The sequence below is a fragment of the Sebastes fasciatus genome, chromosome 23 (assembly GCF_043250625.1).
Source record: "Sebastes fasciatus isolate fSebFas1 chromosome 23, fSebFas1.pri, whole genome shotgun sequence".
NCBI classification, from domain to species: domain Eukaryota; kingdom Metazoa; phylum Chordata; class Actinopteri; order Perciformes; family Sebastidae; genus Sebastes; species Sebastes fasciatus.
Window position 1 is genome coordinate 11,802,013 of NC_133817.1, and position 27,298 is coordinate 11,829,310.

The following is a 27,298-nucleotide window of genomic DNA, read 5'->3' on the forward strand; positions in this document are numbered from 1 at the left end:
GCAACAGGATCGTGTTGCAACAGCTTGGGTCCATGTGTACGTCCTGTCAGCTTATGTCATTCACATACACTGCAACCAGGAATAAACTGGGACACATTTAGAGTCTTTACGTTTAAAATTGTGTCAAGGGTCTAAATATTGTATATTTGTGACATCACAAATGGACAGAAATCCTGACAGGTTGTTTCAAATGCAGAGTTTCTGAATACGGGCTGTGTGTATTTCCCTGTGAACTGGGCGTTTTGACACTTTCACTTTTCGTATTTATATAGGACTTAAGCCTGCTTTATAATAAAAAAAAAAACATGAAAATCTCACTTTTTTATAATATGTCCCCTTTAATGTCAAATATATAGATTTTTTTTTGTTTTTATTATTAGTTATCTCTTTTTTTTTTTTTTTTTAGCACACAAACAAAAACAAAATAATCACACTTTACATAAAACATGTTTTAATTACCACATTTCAAGAAGTAGCATGACATGACTTTGTAAAAAAGGGAACATTTTTACAGTGTAGAAACAGAGCGAACGTGCGTCTCGTTGTTGGCTGAGCCGTGTCGTGATGCTCTGACTGATTATTGGTGAAGCAGGAGGAGGAGGAAGAGGAGGGAGGAGATAATCCGCCGCACAGACGGACCCATCCGAGCCGCTGCCAGAGCTGCTTGCAGCGGGCGTCGGGACACCATGGAGCCGCTGTCTCTCCACGGGCTTTACTCTCCGGGCACAGGACGCACAGACTAGTCCTCTGCATGTGAGACACACCGGGAGTGCCGCCTTGTTTTACGCGTTGTACTGCTTTTACGCGCAGCGTTGCAACAACCGGATCAGCTGTGTTGGATTGTTTACCCATCAAAGGGATTATGATTTTCTCAGACATGAGCACGGGGACCAACTCCCCTAAGGTGCATCCACCCAATGGGACCAGGTTTTACACCTTCCAGGCAAGTTTACTGTCTCTGTGATCATCATTAATGTCAGCTGCTTCTTCTTTTAATGCTTTTTCTCTCTGTTCTTTTGTTGCTGCTTTGTGGCTTTTTATTATGGCACATTTAGAGGTGTATAATATGAAGAGGTGTGACCTACCTGCATGTGCAGACTGACTCCATCAGTCTTGCCCAGTCGTAATTTTGCACGATTTGGATTAGATTTGCAATGCAATCCACTGCTGTTGCTGCTTTGTGGCTTTCATTGTGGCACATTTAGAGGTGTGACCTACCTGCATGTGCAGACTGACTCCCATCAGTCTCCCATGATTGCCCAATCCTAAATTTTCCACGATTTTTTGGATTAGATTTGCAATGCAATCCACTGCTGTTGCTGCATTTTAGGTGGATATAGAGACTTTCATAATGTCACGTAAAGTGAAAGCAAAAGAGGATGCTCTGGAGTACATATGTGCACTCCAGTAATCATAAAGTCTGAAAAAGAAATAAAAGAAGGGACTCTTTTAAGATCTTAAAAGAAAGAATGTAAAGAAGAATGTCTTTTTATTGTGGCACATTTAGAGGTGTATATGTAGAGGTGTGACCTATACCTGCATGTGCAGACTGACTCCATCAGTCTTCCATGTTTGACAATCCTAAATCTTCCACGATTTTGGATTAGATTTTGCAATGCAATCCACTGCTGTGTTGCATTTTAGGTGGATATATATAGAGACATAGTCTTTCATAATGTCACGTAAAGTGAAAGCAAAAGAGGATGCTCTGGAGTACATATGTGCACTCCAGTAATCATAAAGTCTGAGAAAGAAGGGTTTCTTTAAGATCTTAAAAGACAGAATGTAAAGAAGAATGTTAATGGTTTCACACTCTCAGCTTGTTAAATAAAACATCTGAGAGTAAAAATCGAGAGAATTCATCTTCATACCGTATAGTAGTGTTCAATTATTCAAGCTGTATCTCACCCCCCCTGTATATCTATATTTGAATTGTGCTCTAATTCTATTATATTCTAAAGAGAAATAAGGGCACGTGTGCACACAGCGCGCCCTACATTGATCACTGTAGGTTGCATATTTCAGCTCGGCCCAGAGCCCCATGCATGGCAATGAAGCGGTGTCAGTGGATATTGATCGAGTGTGTGTTCCACATGACTCTTGTAACCGAGCCAGCACTTTCTGTTTTTTACTGTGGGTGGAAGGAAAGGAAGGAAATGTTTCAGCGAGCAAGATCTTTTTTTTTTTTTTTCCACAGATAGTCTTCAAAAAGCTGCTAAAAAAAGGTGATGATGGTTGAATTTTTTTATTTTTGGTACATCCAGGTGCAGTCAGCGTGACTTCAGAAAGCTGCTGCTTTACTTGAAGATGATAGGGAAAAGTGGTTTGTGGGTTTGCGTTTCAAGTGCTGATGGGAGCACAGATGAGATGTTTATGTAGAAATACACCTGCATCATCAGCCTAATCACAATATCTGGGCCAGGAGCAGAGCCAAGTGTCTCTGCCATTAACTGCAAGTTCTTTTTTCACATTTGTTTTGCCATTGTGGTGGTATTTTAGACAACAAAAGAAAGGCCAGGGGCTTGAAAAAGCCCAATAAGACACAATGTCATTATCTCTACCTCTTAAATCTCTCCCATCCAATATCACGTCCGTTCGCCCTCTAACTGCACTGAGACTTTTGAAGATTTCCCCCTTCAGTGTTAGTCTGGGGCGTCATAAAGCTCCCTTTGCCTTTTCATGTCAAATCATTAGTGAAGGAAGGCTCCCCGAGGGCTCGTACCTGTTGGAAGAAGCCTCTCTGATTATATCACAAAATCAAAGGCGTCCTAGCTCACAGATTACAGTCCAAAGGAAATCCCCATAAAAAAAGTCAGTATTCACTTCAATACACATAAATCACAATTCACTGTCTCCCACCCTCGAGGTGATATAAGATTTATCACGCTCGGTTAGTTAAAAAGCTCGCACCACTACGTTCAAAATCGGTGCGTTCTCAGTTCAGCCGTTTTGAACACAGTTTCTGTCAGATTGTTTACCGACTCCTAATGACATTCATTTTTATCAGATTGCCCTTGCTAGTTTGCAATAATAAGTCAGCCGGGGCAAATTGAATCAAATTGCAAAGTAGGTGCCTTTTGATGCCTCGGCGGCTCCATCAGGAAGTTATTGAGTTCCTCTTAGTATTCGCCGCCAGGCTCTGCAAACATGTACCCAGAAGTGTCAGAGTTTGTTTAGTTCGGGAGCTTGCTAGTCTGCCACACAGCTGAGTCTACAGTGCGTCTCTGATTCTCTACCGATATCTCCGTAATGACATTTGGAGGCAATAGAGGTGACACATTAACATGAAGCTTAGACTCCAGGAGGCTCAATTAAGACTAAGACTTGCTTAGACCCCCCAAGGTTTATACATTACATCACCTGTACCAGTGATATCATTTGCCTTAGAATAGATTTTATTGAGTCAAAATGGGCAACCTCTGGGTCTGAAAAGTGAAGAAAAAGTGCCTTAAACTTGCATTCTTTCTAACATCCAGCAGGGGGCGACTCCTCTGATTGCAAAAAAAAGTCTGATTGTATAGAAGTCTATGAGAAAATGAGCCTACGTCTCACTTGATTTATTACCTCAGTAAACATTGTAAACATGAGTTTATGGTCTCAATCGCTAGTTTCAAGTCTTCTTCAATACAGCATGATGTTCATTTAGAAAATTATGGTCCCATTTAGAGTCAAATAGACCATAAAGCAGGGGATGCTTTAGGGCGTGGCTACCTTGTGATTGACAGGTCTCTACGACGGTGTTATCCGTGTTTTCGTCTTACAACTTTAACCCTTTCACAGTGTGTTTTCAGTTCATGGAAGTTAATTTGAACATTTTTGGTCGCCTAAATAAGTCTTCGGTTGTACTTAGCTCCACCCTCTCGTGTCACTTCTGGTTGCAAAAACGAAGATGGGGACTGCCAAAAAGCTGAACTCGAGGCTTCAAAACAGCTGTCCACAAACCAATGGATGACATCACGCTGACTACGTCCACTTCTTATATACAGTCTATGGCATACACATGAATTTTTGACTGTCTGTCTCTGTCTGTCTGTCGAGCTCCTCCACTCCGTTTCAGTACTATGGACAGCGGCACGCCTATACATGCACCCCTTAATTTAGCCATACTCATTTCACTATTGCACAGCACAAACGCCCGCTTTCTTTGCTGTGGGGCTTACAGCAATCATATGCCAAAATATTTAGACACCAAAAAGCATTAAATCACTTGCAAGCATACAACGTATGTACCCAACACGCTCTCATCCCAACTCGTCACATACAGCCGCTTTGTCACGCCAAATTTTGACTTGATGATGACGCCTGAGGAAAAGTTAAGGGATTAGCAATCATGAATGTCTGAACCAAATTTCAGGGCTATTCGTCCAGTAGTTTTCAAGACATTTCACTCTTAACCTCTTAAAAGTGGTGGACAGACAGACTTTAACATGCTATTTCTGTATTGTGATGAGGTGACAAGGGAGAATGAGGTACATTATGGTGTGTATGCCTCTGTCAGTGGCTTTTGTATGTGTACTTCATGGTGTTGGAGTTGCTTCCAGTGAGATTTCTCCCATGGGAGAGGTTTGCTGCCAGTGCTCTGAACCCACTGGACCATATTAGTTGGTTCACAGCAGAGTCTCTTTGATGTGCCACAGGTTTATAAAGTCCAGTAGAGATGTAGGATGCCCCAGCCAGCCATTATAAAAACAGGAAAGGTCCATGTAATGTCTTTATCAAGCAACACTTCATGGAGTTGTTTCTGGTAAGAGGCAATTTAAGAAACAGTGTGCACAATGTTTCTGCTCCCCGGGTGATTTTCTGCTGAAATGAATGTAGTTCTGGGGTTTGAGCTTTTAATAAATAAGCTCACCGAGTGTAAAAAGTTAAGTGTAAACGTTCAAACGCGTTTGTGAGTCAGACTCCAGAGACTGCCCGACAATTGCTTGTTGAAATCGCAAAACAGCATCTCTCAATAATACATCCCGTTTTTAGGAAGAGTCACTTTAAAGAGAGTGCGTTCACATTTAGTTCAACTTTCTTTGCTAGTTTATGAGCTGCTTTGTCCACGTCCTTGTATTTAATATCCCATTGTTCCCATCCAATAATAAGCTGCCAAACTGCCTGTCAGGGTTGAGCTACCTGAAAAATGAGATATAATTGTTGTCCAGTATTTGTCCTTGGTTGTCAAATTAGCGCTGCATGTGATTAGTCTCTTCAGCTTTACCCTAAAGGCCTCTTTCCCTCTCTCTGTCTGTCTCTCTCTCTCTCTCTCTGTTTAAAATGCATTGTTTTGAACATGGCATATGCAGCCTGTAACAATAGAAGGTGCTGTTACAGCGAGTGCCTCATACTGTATAGTTAAAGAGGACCTATTATGTTTATTTTCAGGTGCATACTTGTATTTGGAGTTTCTACTAAAACATGTTTACATGCTTTAATGTTCAGAAAATGCTTTATTTTTCTCATACCGGCTGTGCTGCAGCACCTCTTGTCATCTTCTGTCTGAAACGCTCCGTTTGAGCTCATGCCTCGCCCTCCTGAAAAGCCCAGTCTGCTCTGATTGATCAGCTGACCCACTGCTGTGATTGGTCAACTCAACCAACATAAGTGCGTTGCATGCAACAGTGCTATTTTTTGCAACGATAGCGAGTGTCCGACAAACCGTGTGTGTTTGTGCTACTTACACAACTGTAGCGTTGCGGGTGGCTTCGTGCCCACCGTTGTCACACACATACGATCTGTCAGCGCGGCATAACGTTAGCGAGTGTCCGACAGACCGCGTGTGTGTGGCGGCGGTGAGTGTGGGGTCTTCGGTGGCGTTATAGCTGTGAGCGTAGCTGTAGCAGTGTGTGTACAGTTTATTTGTCGGTGAATAAATGCTACAACTCCTCCAAGCCAAGCTCTTGTGTCCTGCAACACCGACTCAGACTCACTTAAGGTGGGCTGTTGAGGTGGACCAGCTATTCTCCTTTAAGTGTCAAGCCGCTCTTCTGAGATTTGCTCAGCTTTTTAGCTATTTTCTATATTTCTTTTAACCGTTCAACCGATTGCATTAATCGGTTAAAATTCTTAATGTCGGTTAACAGTTGATTATTAACATCCCTAGCGGCTAGGCAGGTATTATGCAGATGTGTTACTTGGTGACATCACCACGTTATGGAAGAAAAGGCAGGACTTAAAGCAAAGCATTTCAGGCTGTTTAGGAGCAGTGTTTCTGTGGGGGAGAGTAACTCCCTTTTGCATGAACTTTGGGCTTGGAGACCTTTTACATGCACAAAAAACTATATAACACACTAAAAGGAAACGTAAAAAAAAGCATAATAGGTTCCCTTTAATTGAAATAAATTGGATATAAAGAATGAGGTAACATTGGCTACCTGATCTAATCACTGCTGAGGCAAAGTCACACCAAAGTTGGCAGCCAACTTTCAGTCGGATGCATTTCACTCATCCCTGTGGTCTTTTAGTACAAAAGTCTCCCTCTGGTCCGGCTGGTATAAAGTGGAGAGGAAGGAAATGAGCTGCTCTCCTTCAAAGTAATCCTCTCTTTTGCAGTGAGACTGGCATTTGGGAAGTTTATGGCGGCGCCGCCGGCCGCAGGGGGACTCTGACTAAAGAGCTGCTGTTTGGGGTTGGATTCGTCTGCTCTGTCCTCTCAGCGCTCTGTTTGTAAGCGCCAGGCCAACCCCACTTAATCAAAGCGTTAAAGCCGCGCCTCGTTTGGCTCTCCCTCCCGACAGTCTGACTGAGAGTTTGCATTCGGGGCTCGACAGCAAAGACGGATGACAGGGCTGCGCACGCTGATTAAAAAGTGCTACTTCTCCACCTCCACACAGTGACACTCAGACTCAGGTTGAACCTCTGTTGAACGCTACTTTAAGCCGAGTGCAGGAATGGCACAGTGCCTCTAATTCGGCGCTACATCTTCAGATGCATAAATCACACACCTTCACACCCTCAGCTGAACACTTTTCCCCCAGCCCAATCAGGCTCTCGGAGCAAGGAAGGTCTGCGAGACAGGATAACTCATCAGGTGACACCAGGCGGCAGTTTTAATGACAAGTGCAGCACCTGTTTCTTCTGCACCCAGAGGTGGCTCGTCATGGCGATGCCTTAACCGTCTACAGTCTGCCTTTAGTGTTTATCCTCTCCAGGAATGGAGCTGAATTTTCTTGCGTTTGTCAGTGAGGGGAGTTTCTTTTTTTGTGACCTTGGACTCGTGTGAAAGCTTGGGTGAAATATTAGTTTCAGGTGATTATATACTAATGAAAACATAGTTATGAATATTATATTTCTGTTAATAGAGCCCCCCAAAATGCTACACACTGTTCCTTTAAGAAAACAATCAACATATTAATCGGTAAAGAAGGTCATAGATAGTTTCAACCCTACAGTGACATTATAATGCATTTCCTTTCATCTTTGCTCAACTCACTGTATTAGTGACCTCTCGCTATCTACTGCGTGTCAACACTTAATCTTGGAAATCCCCATTTGTGCAGCACGATGATGATGAGCTAAATGCAGCGTCCCGCCCCTCCGATGATCTCCGCACACGCATCAAAGTGAAACTGCAGTTATTCTACTGGTCACATGACACGCTGTGGAAGCTTTGTGAGAGCTTTTCCACTGTTGCGAGCTGCTGTGCGTCTGCCTGATTAGCGGGACTTTTTTTTATCACTTCCCATTTGAATACGAACATGTGTGCAGATGTATCCGCAACGTGCAATTATGAATGAAAAAAAACATGCACGACTGCAACAGAACCAAACCAGGAAAGCTCTCTTGTCACTCAAACACATATATACTGTATGTACGCACACCACCCAGCTGTGGGAGCGAGCTTATCCCCACAGCTGTCTTGCCCAGCGCCCTGTCACAGGCCCCGCCCTCCCAGGGTCGTGCGTCCAGGGACGGTCGGCGGAACAACTAAAGGTGGCCGTATGCAAATGAGCACAAACAAGGCAAATTGATACACGGCCGCCAGATTGAAGTCGAAGTGCTTGACCTTTTTATTTGTTACACTGGCACACTGTAATTGCTTACAAATGCCCCCCCTCCTCCTCCTGACGCCCTCGCCAACGCACCCAGTCCTCCCCTCGGTGTCTATTCCTGCTGCCGGTCTCCCGGGGCGGCGCGTATACGTGTGTGTTGGAGGCGTTTGCCCTATTTTCTTGGTCTTTTTTTAATCAGCCCTCGTGCATTTAAAATCTGGCCGGGGCAGATGGGGAAGGGAGTTTGACCCACTTTGATGGATTCCACACCGATTAAAAGGATGAGTGAGCTTTCGAAAGCAAGAGGCCCCTGTGTACGTGTGTGTGTGTGTGTTTGGGTGTGTTGTTGTTGTCGTGTGTTAGTAATGTGTGAACAAGGGAGAGAAGGAATAGAAGACTGTCTATTTGTGTACCAGTGATGTGTACGTGTTACCGTAAAGCCTGTAGCTCGTAGGTATAGCAGCTCTGTTCAATCCCTCCAGGAATTAATACAGAATCAACCAATCCCCAGAGAACGATTCATTAATAAATACATTTTTACAACTCATCAAGCCCTCAAACCTCACATCCAGACTTTCAGTGGAAAGTCTGGTTGTGAGGTTTGAGACTCAGATTTCTTCCTCCCTTCATCCCACATCATCATTGAATCTCCTGGTGTAATGTCAGCCATTGTTTGCACATGCTGAACGGTGAAACAGCAGAGACACATGTACACACACACATGTACAGATCCCTCAGAGATTTTAAAGTGGAGTAGGGTGCACACAGGCCAGCAAGCTACTCACTTCAATAGACTCTAGTGTGCCAACAACCTCTCTTCATTGATGCAATTATGGTGTAACCCCTTTGCCTGGCTTACTGCAGCAGTCTGATCTCATCCATCCAACGACGTGGACTTGAAAGGTTGAGGGTTTTTTAGCATGTGGCTTGACAGAATACAAAGCTGGGAGTCTGTCATGTTTCAAGGTGAAATCAAAGCGGGATGAATGAATCTGTCCTCTTCTTATGGGTTTGGTCAAATGACTGACTTGTTCGCCATTTATTTGTCAGTGAGAGAGAGACATCAATCCTGGAGGGTCCATGAGTGTTTAAAGATGTTAACTGAGGAGGACTAAAGAAAAGAAGAAGCCTCAAGAAAAGATTATAGTCTGTGCTGTGACTCAGAGGCACCTTTACATATTATTCTCATTAGGAATATGTCAGAATCAGAAATACTTTATTGATCCCCGGGACGGAAAACTGGGACATTACTGTCGCTCTTATATATATATATATATATGTATATATATATACACATTGACCGGCTTGCTGTACATTATCCCTTACATAATACAAATTAGAAAGCTGCTGACGGGTGAAATAAGCCCAGGAAGGCATCGTACTGCCTATGTGACTGAGTTAAGATACTCTCTGGTTTGGGTGGGGTGATATATTGGGAGATGTACTGTAGTAGAGTAGTGAATCATGGCTAGTAATAAAACCAGCGCTGATCACCTCACTAGAGACTCATTCAGCCATTGACATTGTGTCCTCCCAGATTCAATGCTCCGACACCGTTTGACCCGATAACCAATCGCCATTGGAAACGATGACTCATGAGTGCAACATTTCCATCCATCTCTTGATCTTTCTGTTTCTACATCATACTGTACACACTTGCAAAGCCACATACATGTAGTGTATGTGTCTGACTGTCCTGCAATTCAGTTCAGAACAGGGTCCCATCCTGACGTTGTGTTCAATGTTAGCTGATTTCTTGTTTGGAAGTGGTGTTATTTAGTTTTGTTTCGCCCTAACCAATCAGTGGCGAGTGGCTATCCAGCTGATGCTGTTTTCATTTGACAGGGAAGCTGCATTTGTTTGTAAAAATGAACTTTTTCAGGAAGAAATATACCCATTTAAGAGTTTTTATATCTGTAATGTGGACTTTAATCTCACCCATGCTTGTTGCCATTTTTCTGTTGCTGTTTTTCACGAATGTACATAAAACTGTTATGCCGCCCGCCGCTTCAGCCATCTCCATGTTGAGAGCTGTGTGGAGGCAATGCCGGCTGTATGGGTTGTAGCTGCTGCGGCAGTAGGCCAATCACATGTCGCTTTAAATCGAAGAGTGCTTGCTGTGATTGGCGGAGAGCAAAGCTATACAAATAATCTTTTTTTTTTCTAGATCTGGGCACAAAAAATATTGAATGCAGGTATCGTCTGACTGGAGAAGTTTCAATACTACTTGGCTTATTTTGGTCGATACCTTAAAGGTATAAAGTACAGATACCCCAGCCCTAATTATCCTAAAATCTTGTCAACAGGATTCAATCATTCTGCTGCCATCTAACATCTATACAGCTATCAAACGCAGTAACCCCCCCACCTTCTACCGCTGTAGCGCCACTTCGGTAACGCAGCAGGAAGGGCATCAATTGAAGCGAGAAACATCTATACATATGTGATTGCTTGACTGTTTCTCCAACTGGGGAAAACAGCCTTGAATAAGCACAAACGCCGGACCCTATTTGAATTGCTAAGCCAATTGGAGATGATACTTGAAGCAACAAACACATGTAAATCAATTCAAATGGCCTGTTGCTCTTATAGTCCGTGAATTTTGAATTCAAACTAATCATTTCCCAATAGGTCCTTCATTGATATTCAGAGCATGCACAGTGGCTGTCAGGTTAAATATGACTCTAAGCCTTTATTGTAATCAGAGTGAAAATCAGTAACTGTCATTTTTATCCTCGTACTTACTTTGCACTATAAAACTTGTCTTATTCCCTTCATTAGTCCATCCGTACCTGCAGTATTTTAGACATCTCTCCATGTGGGACAATGACTGTTCGCTGTCCGTGGTGCTGAAACCGGAATACCCACTCCATAAGGCGCTCCTCCATGGCCGTTGAATTTTATATCCCACATGTGTGCTCTGTAATGGGAGTAGTGGGGGGATGTCTTCCTTCATTCCACCATTAACTCTACATCTCTGTCTCTTTGTCCCGCGACCCCCACTTCATCTCTCTGATCGTAAACTCCCGTCTCCATTTGTTTCCTTAAAGGGCAAAACACGGACCATTTGGAGGTTTTCAAACTGAATTCATTCATTCCCGAGCCTCTCTACAGCCTGCTGTGTTAGACCTTTTTAAAAAAACGTCTCACCCACACTGTCTCTCTGCAACATTATGTTTCCCCCGCAGACATTCACATGAGGCGATACAGTACGCAGTGGCCTTTGTGAATAATGCAGTGGCAATAAAATCTTTTGCTATGTTCAATTACACCAGCTCTGGCTGCCTCCTCTTATACTGCTGCTCCCCTTCTGTTGCTGTGTGTGAGTTTGTCTCTATGTGTGTGTGTGTGTGCTGATTATAGCAGGAACAGGCTATAAAGACCCAACAACATCAATTTTATCGTCCTTTATTTCTCTATTAAACCCGAAATGGTTTCCAAAAGTGGATTGGCCTGTTTAAAAAATGTAATTCTTATAAGCAGAAGCAATTTTTTTCACAACATTGCTGCAGTTTAAAGTGATTGGTCGTCTGTTTTTCTTGCTTATCACGTTCTCCATTCCTACCAGGCCTTGGCGATCTCTGTCTCTCTCTCTCTGCTGTGACCTTTGCCATAGATTTAAACGTGTTACCTCGCTGTCAATAGACAAATGAGAGACAGCGTACTTAATTAGCAAGACATGCCACAGAAAGTGAAACCTCTCTCTAAGAAAGGAAGTCAATGCATGGCTATTACACTCTCCCTGGCCTCTGACCCCGGCATCCATAACCAAGTCAACACAAGATAACACATTTTCCTTTTCGTTGCCATCCATCAATACCACATTAAGACACCAAGACATTGAGAAACACCATAGATAAAGCCATGCTGTGATTTGGTATCCAAAGATTACAGATTTCTGTAAGAATTGCATTCTTCGGCAATTGGATGTCGAGCACTTCTGTTGTGTAAACTGCTCAGAGACCCCCTTATCGTCAATCTACCTAGGAAAGCCATCCATCCTCTGAATGCTCTAGGTCTCTAGTTTGTGGCTGTAAAGTTTCATGAGGCTGTGATTATCCTAGAGGTCACCACAGGTCATTTTATACAGGCAGGTCAAGTGTAAAAAAAAAACTCATTACATTAAAAAAGTCTCATTACAATGAAATGGCTACTATGGGGACTAACGTCATCACATATGAATAAAATTGGACTCATTGGAGATCCTCAAGAGTCTCAGCTTTACAGTGATACCCAACTTATGTAATTCCAAGACTGTTCAGGTTATAGTCAAATACACCATTTTAGAATAGGTGAAAATAACACATTTATACCGCATTCAAAAAACTGCATGTTTTTGCCCCAAACTGCATGTGATTATCATAAAGTGGGCATGCCTGTAAAGGGGAGACTCGTGGGTACCCATAGAACCAATTTTATTCACATATCTTGAGGTCAGAGGTCAAGGGACCTCTTTGAAAACGGCCATGCCAGTTTTTCCTAGCCAAAATGTAGCCTAACTTTATAGCGTTATTTAGCGTACTTGTCGACATGCTACTATGACATGGTTTGTACCAATGGATTTCTTTTGGTATTCTAGTTTAATATGATACCAGTACCATCGCTCTATAGCTCTAAAAGCCTGAAGCTTGAGCCAGAAAAAATAAAGTCTGCCGAGGGAAGTAGTGGAAGAGGTTAATAGCCTCAGGCTTTGAATGTTGTTATTGTGAAGTGAATGATGACCATTGATTAGTGTGTACGGCACGTAAAAAGAAGAAGCAGACTGTAAAGACAAATCCATATGGTCTATAAAACAACAGGGTTGTAAAGTTTACAAGGTCGCAGAGGGTCTGTGGTCACGGTTTATGTACAGCACGTCTGGATGTTTATAACTGTAGTTTTTCAGTGCTCATCACATGTGTATTCTGTTTACACAAACTCCATTTTAATGAGCCAAGCGGTTGCCGTAGCCCACAGGTCTGTATCCCACCATCCTCCCGTCGCGCACCGAAATGAAACCCCTCCAAAATCAATACATCCTCTCGCGGATTCACATGGGATAAACTGCATCAGCTCATCCAGCAGCGACACAGACACTCCCCCCCGCTGAGACGACACCACCTCGGCACCTAATGTCTTCCCATATGGGGCTTGTTCACAGAGGGCTACCGGCGAGCATCTGTGAGCAGAAAGCCAACAGAGAACTTAATTATCCGAGATCTCCACAGCTCTCCTCTCCGTTGTCTGTCTGTAGAAACATTCTCCCCCGCTGTGGTTTCACTCTCTCTACGGCACTGACAAACTTTGGAGCCGAGAACATTTTTTACTTTCCCGAGAAAGATGATTTGCGCCTAAAGCCCCGCAGGTGAGCTGGGAGCCTCTAGCCATTCAGGATTTTTAATGAAAGTGTATAATATCTCAGCTGGCGATATGATTGAAGAGGACTCGCAGGGCACTAGGGAGGTCCTGAGTCAGTTTACTAGGGGCACAGCAATTAACATGGAGCGATATGGAGAGACAGATTGGATTGGCTACCTCTCTTTTTTTGTACTGGGGAACAGATGATCATCTCTTTTTACCATTTCAAAGTTTTTTTTAATCTAATTGTATTGGCGGCTATGAAAGCACACTGCTGCTCCTAACATTTTGATCCGTCGTGATGTGTTTCAGCTTCCATATTATGCTAATAAAAACATGTTTTGCTCAGTTTGCCCGGTCATTATAGCATGCCTCGCGGCCTTCGTACATATATTTGCACTGCGAGGATGCGTGGAACAGAAGCATAAACCCACATGTAGACTTCCAGATGCAGCAGCTGCTAACAATCCCACTCCTGCTCCCTGCTGTAAATAATATGGTAATTTTGGCATCATATCAGTCTATATTTATGAAGATAGCTTTTGTGGCTTTTTTTTCCTTAAAAATATATTAATGGTTTCAAAACAGTATCCTGACCTCATCATGTAAATGAGGTTTCTTGATCCGAAAACAAGTGTAAAACTTCTAGTAATGACTCAGAATGAAGTTAGCTAAAAATCTGTAAAACAAAATTGGGTGACATACATTATACTGTATACCTTATGAACAGTCAAATCAGACTGGAGGACAACAGGTGTCATTATGTGCTGTCATTAAAAAATTTGAAATGGTTTCAAAACAATATTCTGACATATATCAGTCTGTGATAATACATCAACATAATGTATGCTCCTCTGATATTAACCATAATAATTCATAATTTCTGCTTTTTTTCACTAAAACAAGGGGTATAATTTCATGTAAATTAGGGTAGTGTATTGGCAAGAATCTGGCGATACGATACATATCATGATACTGGGGTAACGAGTACATATATTGTGATACTGTAAGCAAGGCAATATATTGTGATTTTTTTACTCTATGCAAAAAACTGCATGTGTTTTGCCCCAAACTGCATGTGATTATCATAAAGTAGGCATGTCTGTAAAGGGGAGACTTGTGGTACCCATAGAACCCATTTTCATTCACATATCTTGAGGTCAGATATCAAGGGACCCCTTTGAAAATGTCCATGCCAGTTTTTCCTCGCCAAAATTGTGCGTAACTTTGAAGCATTATTTAGCCTGCTTTGTGAAAAGCCAATATAACATGGTTGGTACCAATGGATTCTTTAGGTTTTGTAGTTTCATATGAGGCCAGTAACTTCACTCTAGCTTTAAAACTTCTTCCAAAAAGAAGTGTAAAACTTGTGGTAATGAGTTGTAATGAAGTTAGCTAAAAAGGTGTAACACAGAATTGGCTGATAATTTATACCGTATGCCTTATTAACAGTGAAACCAGACCAGGGAGGAGAGAAATTGCACGGTCGATGGGAAGACAATAACAGGGTTGAATGTGTCGGCTACAGTTTTGAGCAGCGTCGTGATTGACAGCGCTCATGAAACAGTCCAGCGACCACCAAATCCGCACACATACAGTATAGACATTCTGCTATCTTTTTCATTTTTATTCCTATAATGAACTGAAAAGCGTCTGACCCGCTACAGAGCGTTAAGTGCCTCTCTTTCCATCCATTAAAAAGCCTCTCTGTATTCAGAGGTTGATCACACGCCGCAGCGGGCTGCAGCTGTTGACTTCCTCTATCAGTAGTTTTGGCAGTTTAGCCTGAGAGTCGCTGTTTAAATGACAGCAGTGAGCACCATGTTGGCAGACTTCAAGTTGCTAAAAAACACTCGCCGTCGCACTGAAGGTGAAGTGTGTGGTCAAGTGCTTCTTGTTGTTCTGCTACCAGACTCGAGCCAAAAGGCTTCAAATGCTCTTCTTGAAACAAAGAAACGGAGAGATTACTGTGAACTATGAAGTAACAATATGCATGCAGAGAAGTTATGATTACAATCATCAATCTCATGCAGCCTTTTTGGGAAGTAAATGACAGTGAATGTTGTTAAATAAATGCTGGGAGTCCCTGGACCCCAGCATTAACCCCAGCCTCCTGTCTCTGTCTCTGTAATAAGCCTGATGCCGACACAAAGCAGCCCACCGACTGGCGTTAGCTCTGTGATCTGTGCTAATATGAGCTGACAGCTATCCCGGCATGGCACGGCTCTGACCAGGACCCTGCAGGCCCCATCCCGGTCCTCCGTGAAGGAGGGGAGCGCCACCTGCTACATGGCTATCGGTTTAACACGCGACAGAGGCACCGTCCGCCCTATAAAAGACCTCAGCATCCACCCCCGGTTGCCGTGGAGACGGTGACTGCGGCTCGTCTCGACTCGAGCTGGCGGATCGGCTTTGCCACACCCATGGGTGTCTGGAATGAAAGAAAGGGGGGGTGGTGGGGGTTTAGAGGGAAAGTGGGAGATTAGTGTGAGAGAGGAGCAGCTCACCACAACCGTTTAGACACCAGGCTTTTAACGCAGACGAGAACAAAATCTGTGCAACGCTGTTACTGTAATAATCACCTAGAACCGTGATTCAACACATGATGTCTCATTATCCTGTAAGGCTCTGATATGCCGTGGGATTTGTCCAAACTAGGGCTATTGATTACAAAGATTTCACAACGTATTGGCTGAAATGAATCAATCCGAGCTGTGACTACAGATGATGAAATTAGCATATTATTTACAGATGAAGCGGGGCCTATAAGCAGATTTGTTTTTGTCTAAATTCACAAGTTTTAGAATGATGAGCTGCTGAAGTTTTTACTGAGGGAAAATCCGAACATTTCCAACATTGCTCGGGGGGAGAAGAGGGTCAGGATGTTCCTCAACATGTGGGTGTTTTCTGCCAAGATGCTGCGAGCAACATGTGCTAAAAACAAACTGACAGGCTTGCGCAAGGGGACTGCAGGATTGTGAGATATCGACGGAGTAACAGAGAATGAGGAGAGATGGGGAGAAAATGAAATTCAGTCAGCTGTAAAAAATAAATGGATTGATAAAAGTTTTGGGATACATTCAGCAGGTAGGTTGAGAATTACTTTTTTTAAAAAGTCTTATTGATAAAAATGTTTATGTAGACGAATATTTATATATACATATATACATCCACGGAGCTTTTAGAAAGATGCCGAATAAAAGTGTGGCTTTCCGAAAAATAAATATTATAATTGTGAATTAATCATTTAAAAAATTTTGACGGGTCCAAAATTCATGTTTCGTTTACCTCTGTGGAAGATATCTGATGATTGGTTTCCACTTCGCAGTGATAAACAAAACATTAAAACATTAAACATTAAAAGCCATACTTTTATTCGGCACCTTTCTAAAAGCCCTGTGGACGTATTATTATTTTTTTAAATATTAATTTACATAAAAATATCAATAAGACATTTTAAAAAACATTAAAAAAATAAAATAAAATGTAATTCTCAACTTAAAACGACATTGGTGTCACGTGCTATCTCTATCTCATCAGCGATCAAGTTGCCAGTTAGTGTGGAAAAAATCTGTCGGGGTTTGATGTTAAGTGTCTGGCAACCACTTGTTGTGAAGTGAATGCAATTGAACAGAGGAGGGAGTGTGTGGCTGCATGATATCAGTAGCACCTTTCAACATTCATTTAAAAATGTAGCATTAAAGGGGACATATCATGCTCATTTCCAGGTTCATATTTTGTATTTTGGGTTTCTACTAGAACATGTTTACATGCTTTAAAGTTCAAAAAACACATTATTTTTCTCATACTGTCCATCTGAATGTACCTGTGTTCACCCTCCGTCTGAAACGCTCCATTTTAGCGCCTGTCTCTTTAAGATAAAGCCCAGCCTGCTCTGATTGGCTTGCGAGAAAGATATGGTGATGATGCATCCGTTGGGTTTGATTTGATCCTTCGCCTTGAAGTTATCTTTTGCAAGTATTGTTTGAAAATGGCACCGCAGGCTTCGGTTATGTTATTTATGTTATGCGGTATCTAACAATGCACATTAACAGATTTCCCCCCCATTCCTGAGTAAACACAATAGATACGGAGGCCACAAATGATTCCAACTGGGATTTGAATGCAACACAGTTCATTATTCACGAAGTCAGGAGGCCTTGCTTGGTCTGGGAATAGCTTGGCCTTATCCTAGCATGTATGCATGAAATACTTTGATTTGCACTTAGACGGTAACTGTGAGGACAACAAATGAGGATTTGATGTAAATTTCAAACCATAAATATTCCGCAGTTCCCTGAAATGAAAACCGCATTATTGGAATTGGAGAGGCAGGATTAATGTAGGATATACAGTATATAGTATACAGTATATAGAGAGGGAATTTGAGGCAGTGACATGAACTATGCCCTGACATGCCATAGTGGTTCACATATTTCTCTATTTGCTGTAAAACCCTGAATAATGCAACACAAACTATAAAATCACTGTGTTATTTTAAAAGAATGCTGTGAATTATTAATGCAGTTGGCCCAGGTATGTTAGCATTCACATTAGATCATGCATTCAACCTGTATGTTTGTGAGGAAAAGACAAAAGCAGTATCGTACCGAGGGTTATGAGATCAGTCAAATGCCTCACAGCCTTATCTCGTTCTCTAGGTACATATATATGATGAATAACAACTATTGCATGACCATCAGTCAGCAAAAATAATTGGTTTGCCAAGATATAAGAGTAAAGCAAATATTTAATCTTTCCTATTAAGAAATTCCAAGAAATAAATACAAAATTTTCTCACATTTTTTATAGTACAAACCAGAAAAAAACACTCCTAGGCAACTTCACACACCTAGAAGCCAATGTAATGGGAATAAACACTTTATTTGTGCTGCATATTTTCAGGTTAGAATGCACATACATTCATAACTGATAGAAAATGACATTGCCAGATCCGAGGAACTACAGTAGATTCATACAGAAAAACACATGGACTCTGGCTTTTCCTTGGTCTTGGATGAACCTCAAGATATTTGCATGTGAACGAGATATTTCTCTACAGTCACGTGACCCGTTCGGCTCATTAGGCCTAAAACAAATGAGCGACCTGATCCAGACATGTTGTCGTCTGTCAGAGTCTAATGGATTATTCATGGTCATGTTTACACAAGTGCTCCCACTTTAAAAAGCGCCGGAACGACGTGTGTTGCGTCAACCCTCCCGTACCTCTCAGCACATAAATCTTCTGTTAGCTGCTGGTTGGAGTGTATGTTGTGCAGTAGTCAGTGTGTAGGCATTAATGGCCGGGCTTTTAGCGCGCCGTGGGAACAGTGAGTTGAGTGTTCTGTATCTGACCTTCATGTGTTATTTTAAAGTGAGTGCTCTGATGCAATCGACACATTGGAAAAAAAGTCTTCTTAAACTAAGTGAAAAGTTTGATTATTGGCGCAAGATGACTCACACTTACATCAGTGTTCTTCAGTTAAGTGTTCTTAGCATGACATCAGTGCAGTGACTGACATTGGTGTCTTAAAAACATTGGAAACAAGTGAAATTACGTTGCGTCATGGGCTCATTCTCTTGCATATTTGATGGAAAGCAAGATTTAATGGGGTAAAAAAAGTGAGTTTTCCGCACCGTGTGCAATGTCTGACAGCTTTAAGCTACTTTCACATGATCAGCATCAAAACACCGTGTAAAGACATTAATTTTTTATGGAAGGAACGCTGATGCCTGATTTAGCAGCGATGCTACGCCCGCTGCAGGGAACCCCTCAGGCAAAAAAAAAACCCACACATCCCTGATGCGCAGAATTTTAATTACTGGTAACACTTTATAATCACTTATGAATGGTAAATACATAGTTAATTAAACTTAGTTAATAGTTATTTTCCTGTTAGCAAACAATAAAATGACAATTAATGTTTCTTCATTATAAGTAATGCTATAATTTGTTATCTTAACAGTTTATTGTTGCACACATTTTAACATTTTATATTCTATACAAACACCTTTTTGTTAATGATTATTAAATAATTTATAAACGTAAACATTACATGGATAGATGGACCAGATATTTGTAACACTTTGTTAATGGTTAATAGATTTGTAAACCATCTATAAACATTATTTGAATGGCTATTATAAAGTTGCAACTGATGATTATAATACCTTGTTAAATCTATAAAACATTATTTAGATAGATAGTTAATACTTTGTCAATGGTTAATAATTGGTTTCTGGTCCATCTATCAATGTAAAGTTTATATATGTCTTACAAACAATTTCTTAAAAGTTTAAAAATCATTTGTTAATCATTAACAAATACTTAATATAGTATATAAAATGTTATAATGTGTGCAACAATAAACTGCTTATAAATAATTTACTAATGTAATCACAATGTAATTGTTAATGTCTGATACAATATATAATTTATAAACTAATTATATATTACTATATTACACAAACTAATGATGAAATAACAGAAATTATAGCATTACTAATAATTATTAAAAGCTTTTAATTATCATTTCATTGTTTGTTAACAGTAAAATAACTTAAGTAAGTTTAATTAACTATCAATATACCATTTATAAATGATGGTTATCATAAAGTTATCAAAAACAGCTCTACCCTGCACCTTTATAGACTTGTTTTACTGTATTCTACAAACAATGTACAGCTTTATTCTGCATTTTATTCTATTTTTTTAAATCTCTACCTCAGTTCTTATCCCACATTATATTACATTTTTGACATTTCTTAATCCCCTGGTCTCTTTTTGCACTATATTCACATTTTTATTAGTCCTGTATATATATATATATATATATATATATTTATATATATATATATATAAATATATACATATATTTATATATATATATATATATATATATATATATATATATATATATATATAGGGATCAATAAAGTTACTATCTTTCTATCCAACTATCTATCCATCTATCCATATATCCATCTATCTAAGTGTTACCGAATTACTTTGACACAGTTTGACACTGACATTTGGAAGGGTTGTTAGCAATGTTCAGAAATAAGAGCTCAGTGTTGTCTCAGTGTTTACTAGCAGGCACCCTGCAATCTCCCAGAGACCCGTTGATGTCCTGCTAAGTTGCTAAAAGGTCTGCTCCATATCCATGTATCTGTATATATAGAGTCTGTGTGCATCAGGGGGGCACTTCACCGTGCTGTCATACCGTACGGCTGCAGGAAAGTGCGTTTGAGTGTGTGCAGAGTATTGAGAGTGAGTGCAACGTGAAGAGAGAGAGAGAGCTCTCTGTGCCAAGTGTTTTTGTGTTCGTGTCGGGGGGCTGAGTGGAGAGAGGAGCTCCTGGGTGTGTCGCGGCTGACATGGTCTGATGTTGGAGAGGTGATTGACGGGCTGCTCAACCGCTGACTGAGACGGGAATTGTTCCAAATGCAGACTGTTTCCAAAGCTTCATCCTCAGCCATCCATCACCTCGTTCTATTTTCCCTTACCCACAGCATGTCTCTCTTTCTCACCCACAAACCTCAGTATACCAATGTTACAGCCGCCTCCCCGTCCGTTCCTGTTATACTGACAGTTTCTTGCACTTTACTTCCAGTCTATTTCCACAGTTTATTTGTTTTCAAACAATTGAAGGACCTATCAACATAATACCACAGAATGAGCATGTTTTAAAATCAAAGAACAGACAATACGCCTGGTGGAGATAATGCGTTCCATTGTGCATGTCTGTCTGTCCGCAGCTAATCTCGCCTACTGCTGGACCAATCAGCCTAATATTTTTTGTGCTCATTCATGACAGTGTGTTCAAGGACCTCTCGTGGTTGCGGTAATTCACACTTTTTGAAAAACATATTTTATTGACTGTTTTATTCCGTCATTGACTGCTGACTCTACTCTTAACCACCTGGTAATGATCAACAACTGCTTCCATAGCAAAAGGCATTTCCGGTTGGCAATCGGCTAGGCTTAAAACAAGCCTTACCTAGTATGTTTCAGGCCACATTTTGGGCTTTGTAGTGGCTCAAAAACTGACATTTATAGAAAAGTTTGGTCTCATTTTGAACCTGAAAATCTGTAGATTAATTCCATACCCGATATGTTATGATACACTAAAGTTAAGCACGATACAAGATGAATAAATCCCCGATTTTGTTATCTTCGCCACCATGTTGACTGTAAGGGAACCAGGAGGGACAATTAAGTGAAATTCAACTCTTCTTCTTCTACTTTACTGAGTACACTTTCCCAGTTTCATTTTACTTTTGGAGTAGATATCTATCTTTTAATTTTGGATTTCATCAACAAGTGTTGAGTCATGTAACTATTACTAAAAGCGGGATGCAAAATCCGCCGATGGGGTTGTTTTGCTTCTTTCTCCTCCCTTTTTTAAGGCTCAATACAAGATTAAATGTCAATACTGTTGTTGCAGTACATGACAATTCCTCACCACTGCTTTGAAAGATTACGATAAATAAAGTTAAGTTTTGTTTATTTTATTTTGTGGCATATTTCCCATTCTGAATATTTCTCATTAACTGTGTGCTTTGTGGTTGAAAGAAAAAAGTGAAATCTCACCTCACTGGCTGATTTTTGCACTTCTTTTCATGACTCCATGCTACAGTAGAGTAACTGTCTCATTAAGGAAGATTTTTCTATCGTCACGTCTCAGATACACTCCTGAGAACTTCTCGGTATGTGTTGGGTGGAGAGCTCTTCTGCTGCTAACAAGTGTCTGTCACTCAACAGAGCTGTTGTCTGTCACAATGATGCTTCAGCCTGCAGTCATTGAACTCCTGCCTCTTTCACCTGTGTGTATGTGTGAGTCTTGCCGTCTGTATCCCCACCCTGATGAGATTTCACACTTTTGCGTCTGCAACGATTACGTTATCCTTGTGTAATGCTGATTTCATGCTTGGCATACGCCTCGTCACAGATGCTGCACACCGTTTTCCAGCACCGTTCCTTTCTTTTAAGCTCTTCAATTTGATGCTGTTGTCTCTTTTTGCTCTCTGTTAATCTTCATTAAAACTCTCTGTGGGAGCGAATATATAGCGGCACGTTATCAGATTTGTTTGGGTTGCAAGACTGAATAGTCCTGTACTCAAGGGGAGCAAAAGGATATTGCTTTTTATACACTCTCTGGCTCAATCAAACTTTTTCTTTGTTTTTTGTTTGGATGTTTAACCATTGATTGGTCTTTGGAATGAAACACAAAAGCTGCAGAAAAGTTTTTTACAATTTCCAGCAGAGAGAATGGCTTCCTTGTACCTAAAACAGCATTAAAAAAATGTCCTTGTCATTGCACATCCCCCCCTTGATTTTATGACTCCTGGTCTTTGTGACCGACCTCTAAGGCGGGTTTGATTTATGTCACTGTAAAACCAGTAAAGGTCACGGTTGAGTGACAGTTGAATGGTCCCAGCATTGGAGAAAGTATAATTTAGCCCTTTTAGTGGCTTTTAGGCACATCGTCAATATTAAGTTTGAAGGGGCTCTAAACTGCAAGCAATATTTAAAGAGATATTCTCTACTTTTTCCTTTTCTTTACCAAGGTATTGGTCTTCATGCAGCAACATTCTCTTGAATTTCTCTTATATTTTCCCTTAATTTTCTGTTAAGAGAAAAAAAAAAAGAAGAGAAGTCAACTCCAGATGCACCAAACGTTCTTAACCATCCAAATTTGCTCTTACCCAGGTTTGCTGAATGATGAATCCCACCCATAAATTGGAGGTGCCATGGCCGATTGTTTATTTTTTGCCCCTTAATACTAAAATATATACAGTAAGGGCAGGTGTTGTGCCGTGTGTAAATACTCTGGCATATGCCCGAGAATTGGAGAGATGCAAGAAGAAGTTCAGCGGTTGAGAAACCTAGACGTACTGTGAAATAAACTTTCAACAAAGTAATCATGTGATTTTCCAGAGCAGAGCACTGCGTTATTGGAAGATCAAGAAGCATCTAATGGCAAGTATGTAAGCCATTCAGAAGCTGAGCGCACGCAATATCATCCAAGAGTTTAAAGTCTTAATTGGGGTCAATGGATTATAGTATTTCTCTAATAATCAAATCATTATAATTACTCTAAAACATATCATAATCTAGATATTCATGTGTTTTTTATGTTCCTCAAATTTAAAAAACAATGTGTGGACTGTGAGAACAAGATGCTTTTTTTCTTATCTTGGTAAGAGTGCTCTCGACCACTCGTAAAGTTTTCTTTTACTGAAACGCAACAGAGGAGCAAAATAAGAAATCTTTGGTGAATCCCAGAAGTCAGTGGGGGGTAACAGAATAAGAATATCGGTTCCTGCATGACTCCCAATGTGTCATAAAAGGTGTTCTAAAAGTGAAACCCCTTTCTGTACAAAATTATACTTTTTAATCTGATGCCTTCCACATTGTTATCTCTCTGCGGGCTGTTTGAATGTTTGTCGAGGAATAATAATGTGCACAGTTACAACGCTCCAACTTCTCCCGTTTGCCCTCTAACAGGGTGTATTTCAGCTGGTATACGTAATTGTTCACTATGCATGAATTTGGGGTGAATGGAAAGATAAAGTTAAATTTAAAATCCAGAGATTGCTAAATAAAAATATGGAGATACAGCTTGCACAAATTGACCTAATCTCAGTTCCGAGGTCAATTTAGTGTCATTTCTGCTTCTTCGTCATGTGTCTGACTCTGTGCACACATATACTTCTTAGCAACTGGTCACCTGTCTTATGGATTTCCCACTGCTGGTCCATTCAGCATGAAAACAAAGTGGAAACCTTTAAATGGGTCACTGCATAAAAAGTCAAAGGAAAACTTAATTAGGGTTTTGCAGAATAATAAATCACCATGCTCTCCGTTTATAATGGGACTCGGAAGAGTAGAACAGAAGAGAACCTGTTCCATTACTGTACTTCCGCAAACACAAACTCCGAGAAGCTGTTATTTTATAAAAGCACTATTGTTCACCTCGCCTTCATTTCTCATGAAAATAACCTCTTTTAAAAAAAACGTACAGATGATGAGATTCTTTCTCTGGCGTCTTGCACAAATTGGTTAACCGTATTAGGTGAGTCTGTGTGCACAGATGCTCCATTCACCCTGCACAATACACTCATTGTTTAACATGCAGACGAGCCTCTGTCGGCTATAATCTCGTGAGAGGTGCAGCGGGTCGTTTTATTAACTCACTTTTAATAAGTTCATCAACTAGGGAGCTCAACTGGATGTGTAACCCATTACTGGCTGCTTGCCCCACGGTCATTCGGAAGTCGTTGAGAGGCTTATCGGGTAATTTTATCTTTTTTTAGAGTGATTGAATAAGTATTTATGGGAAAACTCCGTCAAACAAACCTTTATGTCACAGTCTGTTCATGACTCTGACTCCATAACTGTCAGTCCTATAGTACTGTCTGCCATTCCTTAGTGACAAGCTAACTACTTTATCTCTATCTAGCTATAGCCATCTAGCTGTCTATTGTGGTTTTCTAAGTACTGTATCTCTGTCTCTCGGAATGGCTCATAAAAGTGGTTCAGGATTATTTTATGTGGAAGCTGTAGTGATAAAAAACTGGCAGGCATTTATCCAGAGGTTTTTTTTTTTGTGGAAAAAGTAGACTTCGGAAATAATAAATGGGACTGTCCTCGTCCAAAGATATTCTTTGTCGACTAACACTCGATTAAAGTTGATTTAATCAGCAGATCTGTGAAACTGAGTTCCTCCACAAAGAATCACACCACTTTAAATCGTGTGTTTACCACAGATGAGCTCATACGGATCCTGGAAATAAGTCATTCAGCATAAAAAAAACATAAAAAACGACTAATCTACTAAAGAAATCTCAGTCGACTAAGACCAAAACAACCGATTAGTCGACCAATCGACTAAATAAGTCGTAAGTTTCTTGGAAATTAGTCATTCAGCATGAAAAAAATCATAAAAAAATTAAATTGTTGTTTCTTTAATGAACATCCAACAGACATAATCCAACAGAAAACAGATTTAACATACTATATATAAATTCTACAGCTTTTTTCAATGTCCTTCTTTGACTCTTTTCATCTTTATCTATAGTTCCATCTTTCTGTTTTATGTTTCTCAGAAACACAGACTCATTAGCAGCCAATCAGCTCCCAGGAGACTGGTGTGGTGGTCAGTTGGGGGTTTGTTTGGTCGGGGGTCCAGTAGTCTATTTGATTTAATCCTGGAGGGAAATTGCAGAGGCCTGCCAGTGCCTATAGTCACATACAGTCCCATCTAATTACACTGGACTACTTCCTCCCAAGAAGCCCCTGTTCATGTATGCACTGTTGTCTCCTATATATGCTGGTATATACAGTCCAGAATGAGATGCATGATGGGACAGGAATGGACATGCGATGTGACAGAAGTAGAGATGAAGGAGCTGGATGTCTGACAGGTCATCGTATGGCGTTCGGCAGCAGAGCGCCTGTCTCTTCATTCATTTCCTCGCCCATTCCCCACTCGTATCCACTTCCTGTCTGTTCTCCGTGATGCTATCCAGCAGACAGGAAATAACATGTCACTATTCCTCCCATCTTCCTCTCCGCGATCCGTCTGTCCTCTCGTGTTTGCTGATATTTGTCGTCCCTTCTCCATGCTGTGGTTTTCCCCTCCTCCTGATTGCTAGAACCTACTGATTATAATGACCTGTCCATCAAACGTCAGCCGGCTTTATTTTCCGCTTCTTGTCAAGGTTGTCTTGCTTCCAACAGTCCACTCCATTTCATCCTGTCACTGCTCATTTGAACTCAATGAATATGCGATGCTTCAAAGCCAAGAGCGTTGGGTGTCGCACGATCCCACTGCTGCACTTGTGATGTGCAGAGACGGGTTTTTTTTTTGTGTGTGTGTGTTTGAAGTGACTTTATCGTGACACCAGTGAAGCTGATCTCTAGAGGAAATCACCAGCTTCATAAACATCCCTCTCCTATCCTCTGTTTAAGCCTAATTAACTATTAAAGCCCTCGATCAATCAATACGTTCTCATGCATTTTACATTCACCCTAAGAGTTTTTCTTTTATATGTGTTGTAATTATTGGTGTTTAAAGGAGAGAGATATGACATGAAAGCACAAAGTTCAATTGCCGGCATCGCCGAGCCCCATCTATGGGAGCGTCGGCTCGCAGTATTCGCAGTCGGTCACGCAGTTTTCACTCTCGTACTTTGATGTTTGGGCTTGCTTGTGATAAGCCGCAAAGTCTCAGAGGCTCAGAGATTGAGCAAAACCCCCGGGGGGAGACCCCGTACTGTTTGTGTGTCTGTGTGCTTTTCTCAAAGTCGATCCGAGCAGCTCGAGATAAACACTCGTGTAACGGAGACGAAGACGTGCTGAGAAGTTATCAGTGAGGTAAATTAGTTCGTTTTAGAGGGACAATGCCCATTGATCAACAAGAAAACAAAAAAAAAAGTAAAAAATGGATAAGAGTTAATCAAGAAGTCATGGTTTCATTTTAATCTGGTGCACCTGGCCAGGGAAAAAAAAGGAAATACACTACATGGGCAAAAGTATGTGGACATCATATGTGAATGTTGAACATCTCATTCGATACCATAGGTATAAATCTGCTCCTATAGCAGCCTCCACTCTTCTGGGAAGGCTTTTTCCTCAAGATTTTGGTACCTGGCTGCAGGGATTTGCTCCCTTTAAGCTACAAGAATATCAGTGAGGAAGTGATAAGGTCTGACCAGGAGGCAACCCTCCCCAGGGGTCTGAAAAGTGAAGCCAACACAGAAGTGCCTTAAGTGCTACCTTGTGATTGACAGGTCGCTATACCACGGTGTTGTCCTGTCCGGGAGTTTAATCCTTTCACAATGTGTTTTCAGTTCATCAATTGTAACATTTTGGTTGCCTAAACATGTCTTATTCAGCGTTCAGACCTCTCATATGGGTCGACCAGAGCTGAAGATGCGGGACACACCGCAAAAACTAGACTGACGGACGCTCACGGACG

At 41.0% G+C, this 27,298-nt stretch overlaps 1 protein-coding gene across 11 annotated transcripts in view; it reads left to right on the plus strand.

Annotated features, from left to right (window-relative positions):
* ppfia2 (PTPRF interacting protein alpha 2) overlaps nt 1–27,298 on the plus strand; it is a 214,792-nt gene that overhangs the window by 101,796 nt on the left and 85,698 nt on the right. For 2 of the 11 annotated variants that reach the window (XM_074625829.1, XM_074625831.1), the window contains exon 1: nt 620–943. The exons of the other annotated variants lie outside the window; for them this stretch is intronic. In XM_074625829.1, the coding sequence (XP_074481930.1) occupies nt 863–943 (81 nt within the window). In that variant the 5' untranslated portion in view covers nt 620–862. Of the gene's footprint in view, nt 1–619; nt 944–27,298 lie in introns of those variants that run through there. 11 annotated transcript variants of the gene reach the window in all.